This window comes from Tursiops truncatus, chromosome X, assembly GCF_011762595.2.
Source record: "Tursiops truncatus isolate mTurTru1 chromosome X, mTurTru1.mat.Y, whole genome shotgun sequence".
NCBI classification, from domain to species: domain Eukaryota; kingdom Metazoa; phylum Chordata; class Mammalia; order Artiodactyla; family Delphinidae; genus Tursiops; species Tursiops truncatus.
The window spans coordinates 88,310,790-88,324,285 of record NC_047055.1 but is presented as its reverse complement, the minus strand read 5'-3'; the positions used below and the strand labels follow the sequence as shown (position 1 = coordinate 88,324,285).

The following is a 13,496-nucleotide window of genomic DNA, read 5'->3' as shown; positions in this document are numbered from 1 at the left end:
TGAACCAACCTTGTATTCCTGAGATGCACCCCGTTGATCACGATGTTTTATCCCTTTAATATATTGCTGGATTCAATTTGCTAATATTCTATTGTAGATTTTTGCATCTTTGTCCATGAAGCATATTGGTTTGTGGTTTTCTTTTCTTGTAGTATCTTTCTCTGGCTTTGATATTAGTGTAATGCTGGCCTCATAAAATGAGTTGAGAAGTATCCTTCTTCTTCTGTGATCTTGGAGAGATTATAGAGAATTAGTATCATTTCTTCCTTAAACGTCTGGTAGAATTTGCCAGTGAAACCCATCTGGGCCTGAAGACTTGGGGGAAAGATTTTTAGCCATACATTTTATTTATTTATTACATAGAGAGCTCTTTAAGATATATTTGTCTTCTTGGGTGAATTTTGATAGTTTTTGTCTTTCAGGGAATTGTTTCATTTCATCTGAGTTATCAAATTTATAGGTGTAGAGTTTATAGTATTTCCTTATTATTAATGTATGTAGGATCAGTAGTGATGTCCTTCTTATACTCCTGTTGGTGATTTGAGGCCTCTCCCTCTCCGATTAGCCTCAATAGAGGTTTATCACTTTATTGATAATTTCAAAGAAGCAGCTTTTTGTTTTATTGATTTTCTCTATTGTTTTTCTCTTTTCAGTTTCATTGGTTTCTGCTCTAATATTTATTTGCTTCCTTTCATTTGCTTTGGGTTTAATTTGCTCTTCTTTCTCTAGTTTCTTAAGGTTTAAGTTTGGGTTACTGATTTCTTCTTTTCTAATAGAGTGATACTCGTTATTCACAGTAGGTCTGTTCTATAAAGTTGCTGTGAACACTGAATCAGTGAGTACTGAATTGCTACTCCTAGGAGAAATGCAGGGCTAGGTTCCTGCAAGTCTCTGGTCACAACATTTCTTTCAACCAATCAGTATAACCTTGTTGTATGTGTGCTTTTGTTTAAAGACACCTCATTTAGATATGTTTTTGATTCATTAACATTGAACGCACAGCCAGCAGCACTGTAACTTGTGCCTGAATGAAGCTTATCTAACAGACATTTTCTTTGTAAGGCACATCACAGGTTTCCTAAGCTTGGGAACATTAGACTGTACTTGAGCACTACATTTGAAGGCCATTTTAAACACTGATATTACCAACAAAAAGTATAAAAATGTGGCACTAGATGGACTGTGAAAAGGCCACTTGTTTACAGAATGAATGCTGAAACAAGAAAGCAGAGCATCACTTTGTTCAAATTTACCTGGAAACATGCATGTCAGGCAGCTCATATTTTTTGCCACTTTGTGTGTGTCCATGAATGACCATGAAAAGACAAGTATTGATTTTCAGTAAAATATTTTACCTATTTGGTAAAATAAATTTTACCAAGTAAGCAATTAGCAAATAAGGAATCCACAAATAATGAGGATTGACTGTATATGTATTTTGTGTTAGAAATTTTCCTTTAAATGCTGCTTTAGCTGCATTCTGCCAATTTTGATATGATGTATTTTCATTTAATTCAGGGTTTGGCAAAGTATGGCCTACTGTACGTTTTTTAAATGAAGTTTTATCAGAGCATAGCCACACTCATTCTTTTATTTATTATGTTTTGCTGCTATTGCACTGTAACAGCAGAGATGATTAGTTGTGACAGACATTGTATGGCTCACTAAGCCTAAAATATTTCCCATCTGGCCCTTTACAGAAAAAGTGTGCTGACCCCTGATGTAGTAGTTTCCCTTGAGACTTTTCACTTGATCCATGGATAATTTAGAAGTATAATGTTTAATTTCCAAACATTTGGGAGATTGTCCAGATGTGTTTCTATTACTGATTTCTAGATTAATGCTGTTATGGTCTGAAAACACACATTGTATGATTTGTATTTTATTTAATAAGTTAAGGCTTGTTTTCTGGAACAGAATATAGTCTATCTTGGTGAATAATCTATGTGCAGGTGAGAAGAATATATAATCTGCTTTTCTTTGCTGAAATGTTCTATAAATGTCCACTAAGTCGGTTTGGTTGATAGCGTTATTTAGGTCATCTATATCCTTACTGATTTTCTGCCTACTTGCTCTATGAATTAGAGGAGTGTCAAAGTCTTCAACTGTAATTGTAGATTCGTCTATTTCTTTTTTCAGACTCTATCAGATTTTGCCTTGTGAATTTTGAAACTCTGTCGTTAGGTGCATACACATCTAGGATTATGTCCTCTTGAAGAATCCTTTATTATTATGTAATGTCCCTCTTTGTCTCTGATAATCTTCCTTGTTCTAAAATCTGCTTTGTCTGAAATACAGCTACTCCACCTTTTGTTTGGTTGTTAGTGTTTCATCATAAAACTTTATCCCTTTTCTTTGAACTTATCAAAGTCTGTGTGTCTAAAGTGAATTTTTTGTAGACAGCATATAGTTGGTTCTTGCTTTTCAATCCAATTTGACAGTCTCTGTCTTTTTTTTTTTTTTTGGCTGCCTTGGGTCTTCGTTGCTGCCCCCGAGCTTTCTCTAGTTGCAGTGAGCAAGCGTTACTCTTCGTTGCGGTACACGGGCTTCTCATTGCAGTGGCTTCTCTTGTTGCTGAGCATGGGCTCTAGGCACGCGGACTTCAGTAGTTGTGGCTCGCAGGCTCAGTAGTTGTGGCTTGTGGGCTCTAGAGCGCAGGCTCAGTAGTTGTGGTGCACGGGCTTAGTTGCTCCGCGGCACGTGGGATCTTCCCGGACCAGGGCTTGAACCTGTACCCCCTGCATTGGTAGGCAGATTCTTAACCACTGCACCACCAGGGAAGTCTGTGTTTAACTGGTGTGTTTGCACCATTCATATTGAAAGGGATTGATATCGTTGGATCAATATCTACCATCTTGCTAGCTGCTTTCTGTTCCATTTGTTCTTTGTTTTTTGTTACCTCTTTTTCTGTTTAATTGGGTATTTTTTAATGATTCCATTTTACCTCCCCTAGTGACTTAGTATTTATACCTCTTTTCCTAAATCTTATTTAATGGTCACCTTTGGTTTTACAGTATACATATTTAAATAATTTGAGTCCACCTTATAATAATATTATACCACATCACCTGTAGTATATAAGGACCTAATAACATCATATTCTCAAATCTTCCTTCCCATCCTTGTGTCACTATTATATATTTTACTATTACATATGCTATAAACACCTAATGCATTGTTCACACTATTACTTTAAACTGTCAGTTATTTTTAGAAAAATTAAAAATAAGAAAAATATAGACATATTACTGGAGGTTTTAGAGCATATGAATGCCATGGTCCCTTTAAAATGTAGCTTTTATCATTCTGGTTACTCTAAGGGAGAAACAGAGAGACCAGCTGGGAGGCTGTTGCTGTAACCTAATTGAGACGTGACAGTGACTTGTTCCAAGGTCATGTTAAATAACACAGAAGAGTTCATTAGATAGGATATCCAGAAATCTTTTTTGTTTACTTCGAAGTCTCACAATTTTTTCATGACAGTTCAAATATTTAGATTTAAGGCTACTGCAAGCTATTTGATAAGACAGTCACATTAAAACAGTAAAAACATGACCAGTGATCTTGTTGACCTCATAATTCAGTTTGAAATAGTCACTTGAAGTAAGCACTTTGAAGTAACTGTAGTCCTCATCATTAGATAGAGAGACAAATAGAACTGCTTAAAAAGCGCATTGTTGGTGGTGTAGTTTTTTTAAAATTTAGGGTCCACACATGTTAATCAAAACTGATGCACTTGTCCACCTTTTTTGTTGATGTTTCTTTGTTGGCAAATTAAGTCACTTATTGGAAGCTCTTCATATCCTATTCAAAGGATAGCAACCAAGTTACATACTTGGGTAATTCTACCAAAATTGTATTTCTGAATTCTAGATTATATTGTCTTTGTAGAATACAGGAACTTTCAGTAATAAATATCTGACTTTAAAAGATATATCTACTTATTTCTTTTAGTGATCCTGAATAAAAGCATATTCCATTCTACCTTAATTCAAACTTTCTACTCTCTACAAAACTGGAAACCCTACATTATCAGATTTTTCTTTTTAGTTCATATTTATTTGGTTTGAAATGCTTTCTAAACTCTTTTTTGCAAATTTCCAAATGTACTGTTTCTACTCAGAAGTAGCTTCCAATGACCCCATGTGTACCCATCCCCCAGTTTTATCAACCTTTTGCCATACTTTAAAAAATAATCTATATATTCTCCTTTTTGCTAAAATATTTTAATCAAATTTTGATATGTCTTGTCATTTCATCCCTAAATATTTCAGTATGTGTCTTAAACAAAGTGAAATTAAAAATGAATGCTTTCTAATAACAGTTTTATTAAGGTATATTTTATATACCATAACAATTTGACAGCTACATAAATGTTTTCTTAAGTGGGGTGTATTATCACGTCTAACATGATTAACAATGTCTTAATATCATCAACTAACTAGTTCATGTTCAAATTTCCCTAATTGTCTAAAAACATTCTTTATGTATTTTTACAGTTAATTTGATCCAGATCTAAAACTGGCCCACTCACTCACTGTATGCGGTTGTTTTGTATCTTATATCGCTCTTAACCAGAAACAGGTGTTCCCCCTCCCCTGTTTGTTTCGTGCCTTCGTCTTGTAAAAGAAATGTGGTCAGTTGTCCTGTAGTATGCATGGGTTTGTTTAATTTGTTCCTCTATAGTTCTTGTAGATTAGAAGTTAAATCAAAGCCTTGTTTACACTCAGGTTTAGTCTTTTGGGGGAAATATTTCACAGGTGGTACTATTTCCTATAATGAGAAGGCACATAATATTTGATTGTTGTACTTCTAGTGATGCCAATATTGTTAGGCTCAGGTGGTGACAGTCTTTTTATTGTAGAGTTTCCTGTCAGTCTTCCCTATGGGATGCTAAAGCCATTGATGATTGTTGCCTGATCCAGTTATTTTATTAGGAGTTTCAAAATGATCATTTTCAAAGTGTGTCATTACCTCTGCATTTATTAATAGATGTTAACAGAACTTCTCGTACACTGAGCTGTTTGGCTAACTTGAAATATGCTTCATATCAGAAAAGCAGAGTAAATAAAGGAGAAATAATTAAGCATCGATTTTCAGAGTAAAAAGTCAGTGCCCTAGCAACCTATAGTGGTGTCCAGTGAATTTTGTTTGTGTCTCTTCTGAATATCATTATGAGCTCATGACTTTATATATTCAGTATGTTTCGATAACTTGCAGGCATTATTCCTTCTGATCTCACCATGTCTCATCTTTGGTCATTAGGAGCCTCTTCAAGCTGGCTCCTGTATCCTTTTGATAAAACCCTATTGGCCTTTGATAGCCTCATTGCTTTTTGGCTCAACATGATATTCGAGGTTGATCTTACCCATTTCTTGCCCCAGACATAGAATCATCCATTTTTCTGAGAAAATATTCCCCAGTTACCTTCTTTTCTTTACTCAGTACCCATCTTGATCTATATACTGTGATACTGCAAAACTCATACTTTAACTCGTTCTCTGTATCTAATTGTACAGTCGACTGTATATATCCTGCCTTTTCTATATTTGTTGTCTGTATTAAATCACAAGCCTTTTCTCTCCTTCTTGTGCCTTGTTCTGTGGCACATGACTACATTCACCTTAGTATTTCATTCCTTAATACTTCATTTTTCTCTCTTGTTCCATATTGTTTAATAGATTTATGTCTTCTTTTGAATTTTATTTTATTTATTTTTTTATACAGCAGGTTCTTATTAGTCATCAGTTTTATACAGATCAGTGTATACATGTCAATCCCAATCGCCCAATTCATCACACCACCACCACCACCACCCTGCCACTTTCCCCCCTTGGTGTCCATATGTTTCTTCTCCACATCTGTGTCTCAATTTCTGCCCTGCAAACTGGTTCATCTGTACCATTTTTCTAGGTTCCATATATATGCGTTAATATACGATATTTGTTTTTCTCTTTCTGACTTACTTCACTCTGTATGACAGTCTCTAGATCCATCCACATCTCAATAAATGACTCGATTTCATTCCTTTTTATGACTGAGTAATATTCCATTGTATATATGTACCACATCTTCTTTATCCATTCGTCTCTCGATAGGCATTTAGGTTGCTTCCATGACCTGCCTACTGCCTACTGTAAATAGTGCTGCAATGAACATTGGGGTGCATGTGTCTTTTTGAATTATGGTTTTCTCTGGGTATATGCCCAGTAGTGGGACTGCTGGATCATATGGTAATTCTATTTTTAGTTTTTTAAGGAACCTCCATACTGTTCTCCATAGTGGGTGTATCAACTTACATTCCCACCAACAGTGCAAGAGGGTTCCCTTTTCTCCACACCCTCTCCAGCATTTGTTGTTTGTAGAATTTCTGATGATGCCCATTCTACCTGGTGTGAGGTGATACCTCATTGTAGTTTTGCTTTGCATTTCTCTAATAATTAGTGATGTTGAGCAGCTTTTCATGTGCTTCTCGGCCATCTGTATGTCTTCTTTGGAGAAATGTCTATTTAGGTCTTCTGCCCATTTTTGGATTGGGTTGTTTGTTTTTTTGATATTGAGCTGCATGAGCTGTTTATATATTTTGGAGATTAATCCTTTGTCCGTTGATTCGTTTGCAAATATTTTCTCCCATTCTGAGGGTTGTCTTTTCGTCTTGTTTATGGTTTCCTTTGCTGTGCAAAAGCTTTGAAGTTTCATTAGGTCCCATTTGTTTATTTGTGTTTTTATTTCCATTACTCTAGGAGGTGGATCAAAAAAGATCTTGCTGTGATTTATGTCAAAGAGTGTTCTTCCTATGTTTTCCTCTAAGAGTTTTATAGTGTCCAGTCTTACATTTAGGTCCCTAATCCATTTTGAGTTTATTTTTGCATATGGTGTTAGAGAGTGTTCTAATTTCATTCTTTTACATGTAGCTGTCCAGTTTTCCCAGCACCACTTACTGAAGAGACTGTCTTTTCTCCATCGTACTTCCTTGCCTCCTTTGTCATAGATTAGTTGACCATAGGTGTGTGGGTTTATCTCTGGGCCTTCTATCTTGTTCCATTGATCTATGTTTCTGTTTTTGTGCCAGTACCATATTGTGTTGATTACTGTAGCTTTGTAATATAGTCTGAAGTCAGGGAGTGTGATTCCTCCAGCTCCGTTTTTTTCCCTCAAGACTGCTTTGGCTATTCGGGTTCTTTTGTGTCTCCATACAAATTTTAAGACTTTTTGTTCTAGTTCCGAAAAAAATGCCATTGGTAATTTGATACGGATTGCCTTGAATCTGTAGACTGCTTTGGGTAGTATAGTCATTTTCACAATATTGATTCTTCCAATCCAAGAACATGGTATATCTCTCCATCTGTTGGTATCATCTTTAATTTCTTTCATCAGTGTCTTATAGTTTTCTGCATACAGGTCTTTTGTCTCCCTAGGTAGGTTTATTCCTGGGTATTTTATTCTTTTTGTTGCAATGGTAAATGGGAGTGTTTCCTTAATTTCTCTTTCAGATTTTTCATCATTAGTATATACGAATGCAAGAGATTTCTGTGCATTAATTTTGTATCCTGCTACTTTACCAGATTCATTGATTAGCTCTAGTAGTTTTCTGGTGGCATCTTTAGGATTCTCTATGTATAGTATCATGTCATCTGCAAACAGTGACAGTTTTACTTCTTCTTTTCCAATTTGTATTCCTTTTATTTCTTTTTCTTCTCTGATTGCTGTGGCTAGGACTTCCAAAACTGTGTTGAATAATAGTGCTAAGAGTGGACATCCTTGTCTTGTTCCTGATCTTAGAGGAAATGCTTTCATTTTTTTCACCATTGACAGTGATGTTTGCTGTGGGTTTGTCATATATGGCCTTTATTATGTTGAGGTAGGTTCCCTCTATGCCCAGTTTCTGGAGAGTTTTTATCATAAATGGGTGTTGAATTTTGTCAAAAGCTTTTTCTGCATCTATTGAGATGATCATATGGTTTTTATTCTTCAATTTGTTAATATGGTGTATCACATTCATTGATTTGCGTATATTGTGTATATTGAAGAATCCTTGCATCCCTGGGATAAATCCCACTTGATCATGGTGTATGATCCTTTTAATGTGTTGTTGGATTCTGTTTGCTAGTATTTTGTTGAGAATTTTTGCATGTATATTCATCAGTGATATTGGTCTGTAATTTTCTTCTTTTGTAGTATCTTGGTCTGGTTTTAGTATCAGGGTGATGGTGGCCTCATAGAATGAGTTTAGGAGTGTTCCTTCCTCCTCAGTTTTTTGGAAGAGTTTGAGAAGGATGGGTGTTAGCTCTTCCCTAAACGTTTGATAGAATTCACCTGCGAAGCCATCTGGTCCTGGAATTTTGTTGGTTGGAATATTTTTAATCCCAGTTTCAATTTCATTACTTGTGATTGGTCTGTTCATATTTTCTATTTCTTCCTGGTTCAGGCTTGGAAGGTTATACCTTTCTAAGAATGTGTCCATTTCTTCCAGGTTCTCCATTTTATTGGCATAGAGTTGCTTGTAGTATTCTCTTAGGATGCTTTGTATTTCTGTGGTGTCCATTGTAACTTCCTAATTTTCATTTGTAACTTTATTGATTTGAGTCCTCTCCCTCTCTTTCACATGAGTCTGGCTAATGGTTTATCAATTTTGTTTATCTTCTCAGAGAACCAGCTTTTAGTTTTATTGATCTTTGCTATTATTTTCTTTGTTTCTATTTCATTTATTTCTGCTCTGATCTTTATGATTTCTTTCCTTCTACTAATTTTGGGTTTTGTTTGTTCTTCTTTCTCTAGTTCCTTTAGGTGTAAGGTTGTATTGTTTATTTGAGATTTTTCTTGTTTCTTGAGGTAGGCTTGTATTGCTATAAGCTTCCCTCTTAGAACTGCTTTTGCTGCATCCCATAAGTTTTGTATCGTCGTGTTTTCATTGTCATTTGTCTCTGGGTATTTTTTGATTTCCTCTTTTGTTTCTTCAGTGATCTCTTGGTTATTTAGTAACGTATTGTTTAGCCTCCATGTGTTTGTGTTTTTTACTTTTTTTCCCTGTAATTCATTTCTAATCTCATAGCATTGTGGTCAGAAAAGATGCTTGATACGATTTCACTTTTCTTAAATTTACTGAGGCTTGATTTGTGATGCAAGATGTGTTCTATCCTGGAGAATGTTCCGTGTGCATCTGAGAATAAAGTGTGATCTGCTGTTTTTGGATGGAATGTCCTATAAATATCAATTAAATCTGTCTGATCTATTGTGTCATTTAAAGCTTGTGTTTCCTTATTAATTTTCTGTTTGGATGATCTGTCCATTGGTGTAAGTGAGGTGTTAGAGTCCCCCACTATTATTGTGTTCCTGTTGATTTCCTCTTTTACAGCTGTTAGCAGTTGCCTTAGGTATTGAGGTGCTCCCATGTTGGGTGCATATATATTTATAATTGTTATATCTTCTTCTTGGATTAATCCCTTGATCATTATGTAGTGTCCTTCCTTGTCTCTTGTAACATTCTTTATTTTAAAGTCTATTTTATCTGATATGAGTATTGCTACTCCAGCTTTCTTTTGATATCCATTTGCATGGAATATCTTTTTCCATCCCCTCACTTTCAGTCTGTATGTGTCCCTAGGTCTGAAGTATATCTCTTGTAGACAGCATATATATGGGTCTTGTTTTTGTATCCATTCAGCAAGCCTGTGTCTTTGGTTGGAGCATTTAATCCATTCATGTTTAAGGTAATTATCGATATGTATGTTCCTATGACCATTTTCTTAATTGTTTTGGGTTTGTTTTTGTAGGTCCTTTTCTTCTCTTGTGTTTCCCACTTACAGAAGTTCCTTTAGCATTCGTTGTAGAGCTGGTTTGGTATTGCTGAATTCTCTTAGCTTTTGCTTGTTTGTAAAGCTTTTGATTTCTCCATCAAATCTGAATGAGATCCTTGCTAGGTAGAGTAATCTTGGTTGTAGGTTCTTCCCTTTCATCACTGTAAGTATATCATGCCACTTCCTTCTGGCTTGTAGAGTTTCTGCTGAGAAATCAGCTGTTAACCTTATGGGAGTTCCCTTATATGTTATTTGTCATTTTTCCCTTGCTGCTTTCAATAGTTTTTCTTTTTCTTTAATTTTTGCCAATTTGATTACTATGTGTCTCGGCGTGTTTCTCCTTGGGTTTATCCTGCCTGGGACTCTCTGCGCTTCCTGGACTTGGGTGGCTTTTTCCTTTCCCATGCTAGGGAAGTTTTCGACTATAATCTCTTCAAAGATTTTCTCAGGTCCTTTCTCTCTCTCTTCTCCTTCTGGGACCCCTATAATGTGAATGTTGTTGCTTTTAATGTTGTCCCAGAGGTCTCTTAGGCTGTTTTCATTTCTTTTCATTCTTTTTTCTTTATTATGTTCTGCAGCAGTGAATTCCACCATTCTGTCTTCCAGGTCACTTATCCGTTCTTCTGCCTCAGTTATTCTGCTACTGATTCCTTCTAGTGTAGTTTTATTTTCAGTTATTGTATTGTTCATCTCGGTTTGTTTGTTCTTTAATTCTTCTAGGTCTTTGTTAAACATTTCTTGCATCTTCTCAATCTTTGCCTCCATTCTTTTTCCGAGGTCCTGTATCATCTTCATTATCATTATTCTGAATTCTTTTTCTGGAAGGTTGCCTATCTCCACTTCATTTAGTTGTTTTTCTGGGGTTTTATCTTGTTCCTTCATCTAGTACATAGCCCTCTGCATTTTCATCTTGTCTATCTTTCTGTGAATGTGGCTTTTGTTCCACAGGCTGCAGGATTCTAGATTTATGTCTTTTTAAAGAAATTTGTAATTTCCTGGAGGTCAGGACTTCTCCATTACTGAAGGAGATAAAAAACAAATCTATTAGGAATATAATGATAGTGGAAAAAATTTTAATTGAATTGAAAGGCTTGTTTTGTTTGGCTCACTTACAGCCATGTTTGCCAACAGTTTGACACCGGTAGTTCCAATGCTACATTTAAATCCAAGGCAAACTGAATCACGAATCTTTGTACCAGAATTTAAAGTACAGGTGGTTTAAAAGTAATCAAATTAAGTATGGGAAAGGAGGCACAAATATTCTGTTCAGAGAATTAAAAAATAAAACTTGGTTGTTGGTTCTAGCATGTAGTATTATGGCACATTCAAGAAAAATACTTTCAGATGGTCATTACTTTTGGTGCCTGGCCTCAATTCCTACTTGGCTTAGCTTCATTATAGGTGGCCCAGAACTTGGCTGGTAAGTAGGAGAGTTGGAAGCAAGACTGGCTGCCTAGCAAAATGATTTGAATAGCTTCTGATCTTATTTGTCATTTTATCAACTATTTTTTGTACTTTCTATGGTTTTCATAGAAGTATGAATACCAGAAAAGCCAGACTATTTACAACACTTAAAAATGTGACACTAGTCCTATAATGGCACTGAAGCTACTTGTCATGTGATGAGACTCTATGTTAATTTGTTTTATGATTAGAGTAGGAAGTAGCTGAAGTGACACGTCCCATCTGTCTATTCCCTTCTTTCTTTTCTCTTACCCCCAAAGAAGATGCTAAAGATTCTTCAGGGAAGAATAAAAAGATTAATTTGAGAATAGATTTATATTCATGTTAAGACAACACTTCTTGGGTTTGCTTATAGGTCCTGTTATTGCCTTGGAGTTCAATGGAGATGGTGCTGTAGAAGGATGTCAACTTATTGTCAATGAGATATTCAGTGGGACCAAGGTACAAGATTTTATTGACTGTATTTCATTCAAACCTTTCCTTTCCTTTCTTTTTCCTTACAATTAAATAGTATTTTCAGCACATCATGATTTTTAGAATTTATGGTAAATAATTGGGAAGTAAGCTTTGGTTTTTCCTTGCCAAACTAAAATTTTAATGCTTAAAAATTTACAAAGTAAGTATCTACTTATTAAAAACCTTCAGTAATACATGTTTCTAAAGTAAAATGTCTCACCAAATGTCTCTTCAAGTTCTTCCTTTTTTAAAAGTAGTGATATGTTGAAAATGTTATATCTCTAAGATTGTATACTTTAGATGGACAATCCTATTGCCCAGTGTTCATTTTCATTTGCTTCAGTAATACTTGATCAAAACTTGAACTTGAGCTATATCTAGAAATCACTACATGTAGGTATTTTCTAGATATGGTTGATGAGGTTGCTGTATCTGAAAATTTCAAACTTAACTTAATATAGCTTAAAAACCAAACATTATAAGAGGACTAAATGAGTATATATAACTGGGTTTTTTTGATAAATATCTGAGAGGAAATTTTTGATTTTATAGTCTGATTTGGCTTATGGTCCCTTGAATTTGCATAATTCAGAGTACTTTGTCTTTTGTCTCATTTTATCATCACAACAGTACTAAGGGAGAGGGCAAATCAGATTGAATAGAAAAGGAAACAGAGAGAAAATGGTTATATGATTTGGAGTTTTTAGATCTGAATGAGTTAAAGATTATCTAATCCAACTTTCTGATTTTACATATGTGGAAACTGAGCCCAGAGAGGTTTATTAAATTGTTAGCATCATACAACTAGTTTATGATAAAGCTAAATAGAACCCAGGTCTCCTCTAATTTCTGGCTGACATTTATAAAAGCTGTTTTTGAAGGGTTCTATTGAGTACTGCTTTGTTGATGTTTGGAAAATAGTTAATTTAAAATTAGTAATATATCTTTAGCAGCTTTGAAAAAGATAATCTCAAGTTTTCCTTCTCAGCCTATTGAGATTCTTATTTAGAAAATAGAAGAAATTAAGAGTTCTTTAAATAAACCTCTTTATTCGTAGCTTTCATAATATTGGCTGTTACATACTTTAAAAACTGAAATTCCAAGTGTAATAAAATACAACTTAAGTATTATGAAAGCAAAGATCTTAATTATATCTTAAGTGCTTTTAAAAAAGCTCAATTACATCATAGCTTTTGAAACTATATTGCATGAATTCTACAGAAAATCCACAAATATTATAAATGATGTACTTGAATTTCTTTTAAATAGCAAGCCTGTGACTGTTCTGTGAAGAATGTGGGCTTTGGAATTTGGGTATTACTAGCATGTATTTTTTGTCTCTTTTATGTTTAACATAGATGTTTGTATCAGAAAGCAAGGATGCGGCATCTGGAGATGTAGACAGCTTCTACAACTTTGCTGATATACAAATGGGAATATGAAGTGCGATGTGGAACAAGGACTTGATTTTAAGCCCTTTTCATTTTGTGTATTAGCAATGGTTTTTTTTTTACTGATGCTATAATTGTTAAAGTCATTTTTAAAATAAATTTTTGAATACTGCATCATTTACTTGAGTTTCAAAAAGAGTTCATTTTAAATTAAGTAGTTTTAATCAGCTTAAAAAACATTTAACCCAGTTCAGTGAGCTTGTAGGTTTTGTTTCTCTGCATATGATACTGTTATTAGAAAATAGAAGTGGCTAACAGTTCATGATTTTAGTCCTAATTAAATGTTCTTTCAAATCTCTAATTTACACTTTCCTCAGTACTCCATAAT

The 13,496-nt window shown here is 34.7% G+C and overlaps 1 protein-coding gene across 1 annotated transcript in view; it reads left to right on the top strand.

Annotated features, from left to right (window-relative positions):
• The window catches only part of RP2 (RP2 activator of ARL3 GTPase), a 41,945-nt gene extending 28,656 nt beyond the window's left edge, over positions 1–13,289 (top strand). The window contains exons 4-5 of the mRNA XM_019943461.2: positions 11,617–11,702; positions 13,076–13,289. Of these exons, the coding sequence (XP_019799020.1) occupies positions 11,617–11,702; positions 13,076–13,159 (170 nt within the window). The 3' untranslated portion in view covers positions 13,160–13,289. The remainder of the gene's footprint in view (positions 1–11,616; positions 11,703–13,075) is intronic.
• Positions 13,290–13,496: the final 207 nt, after the last annotated feature.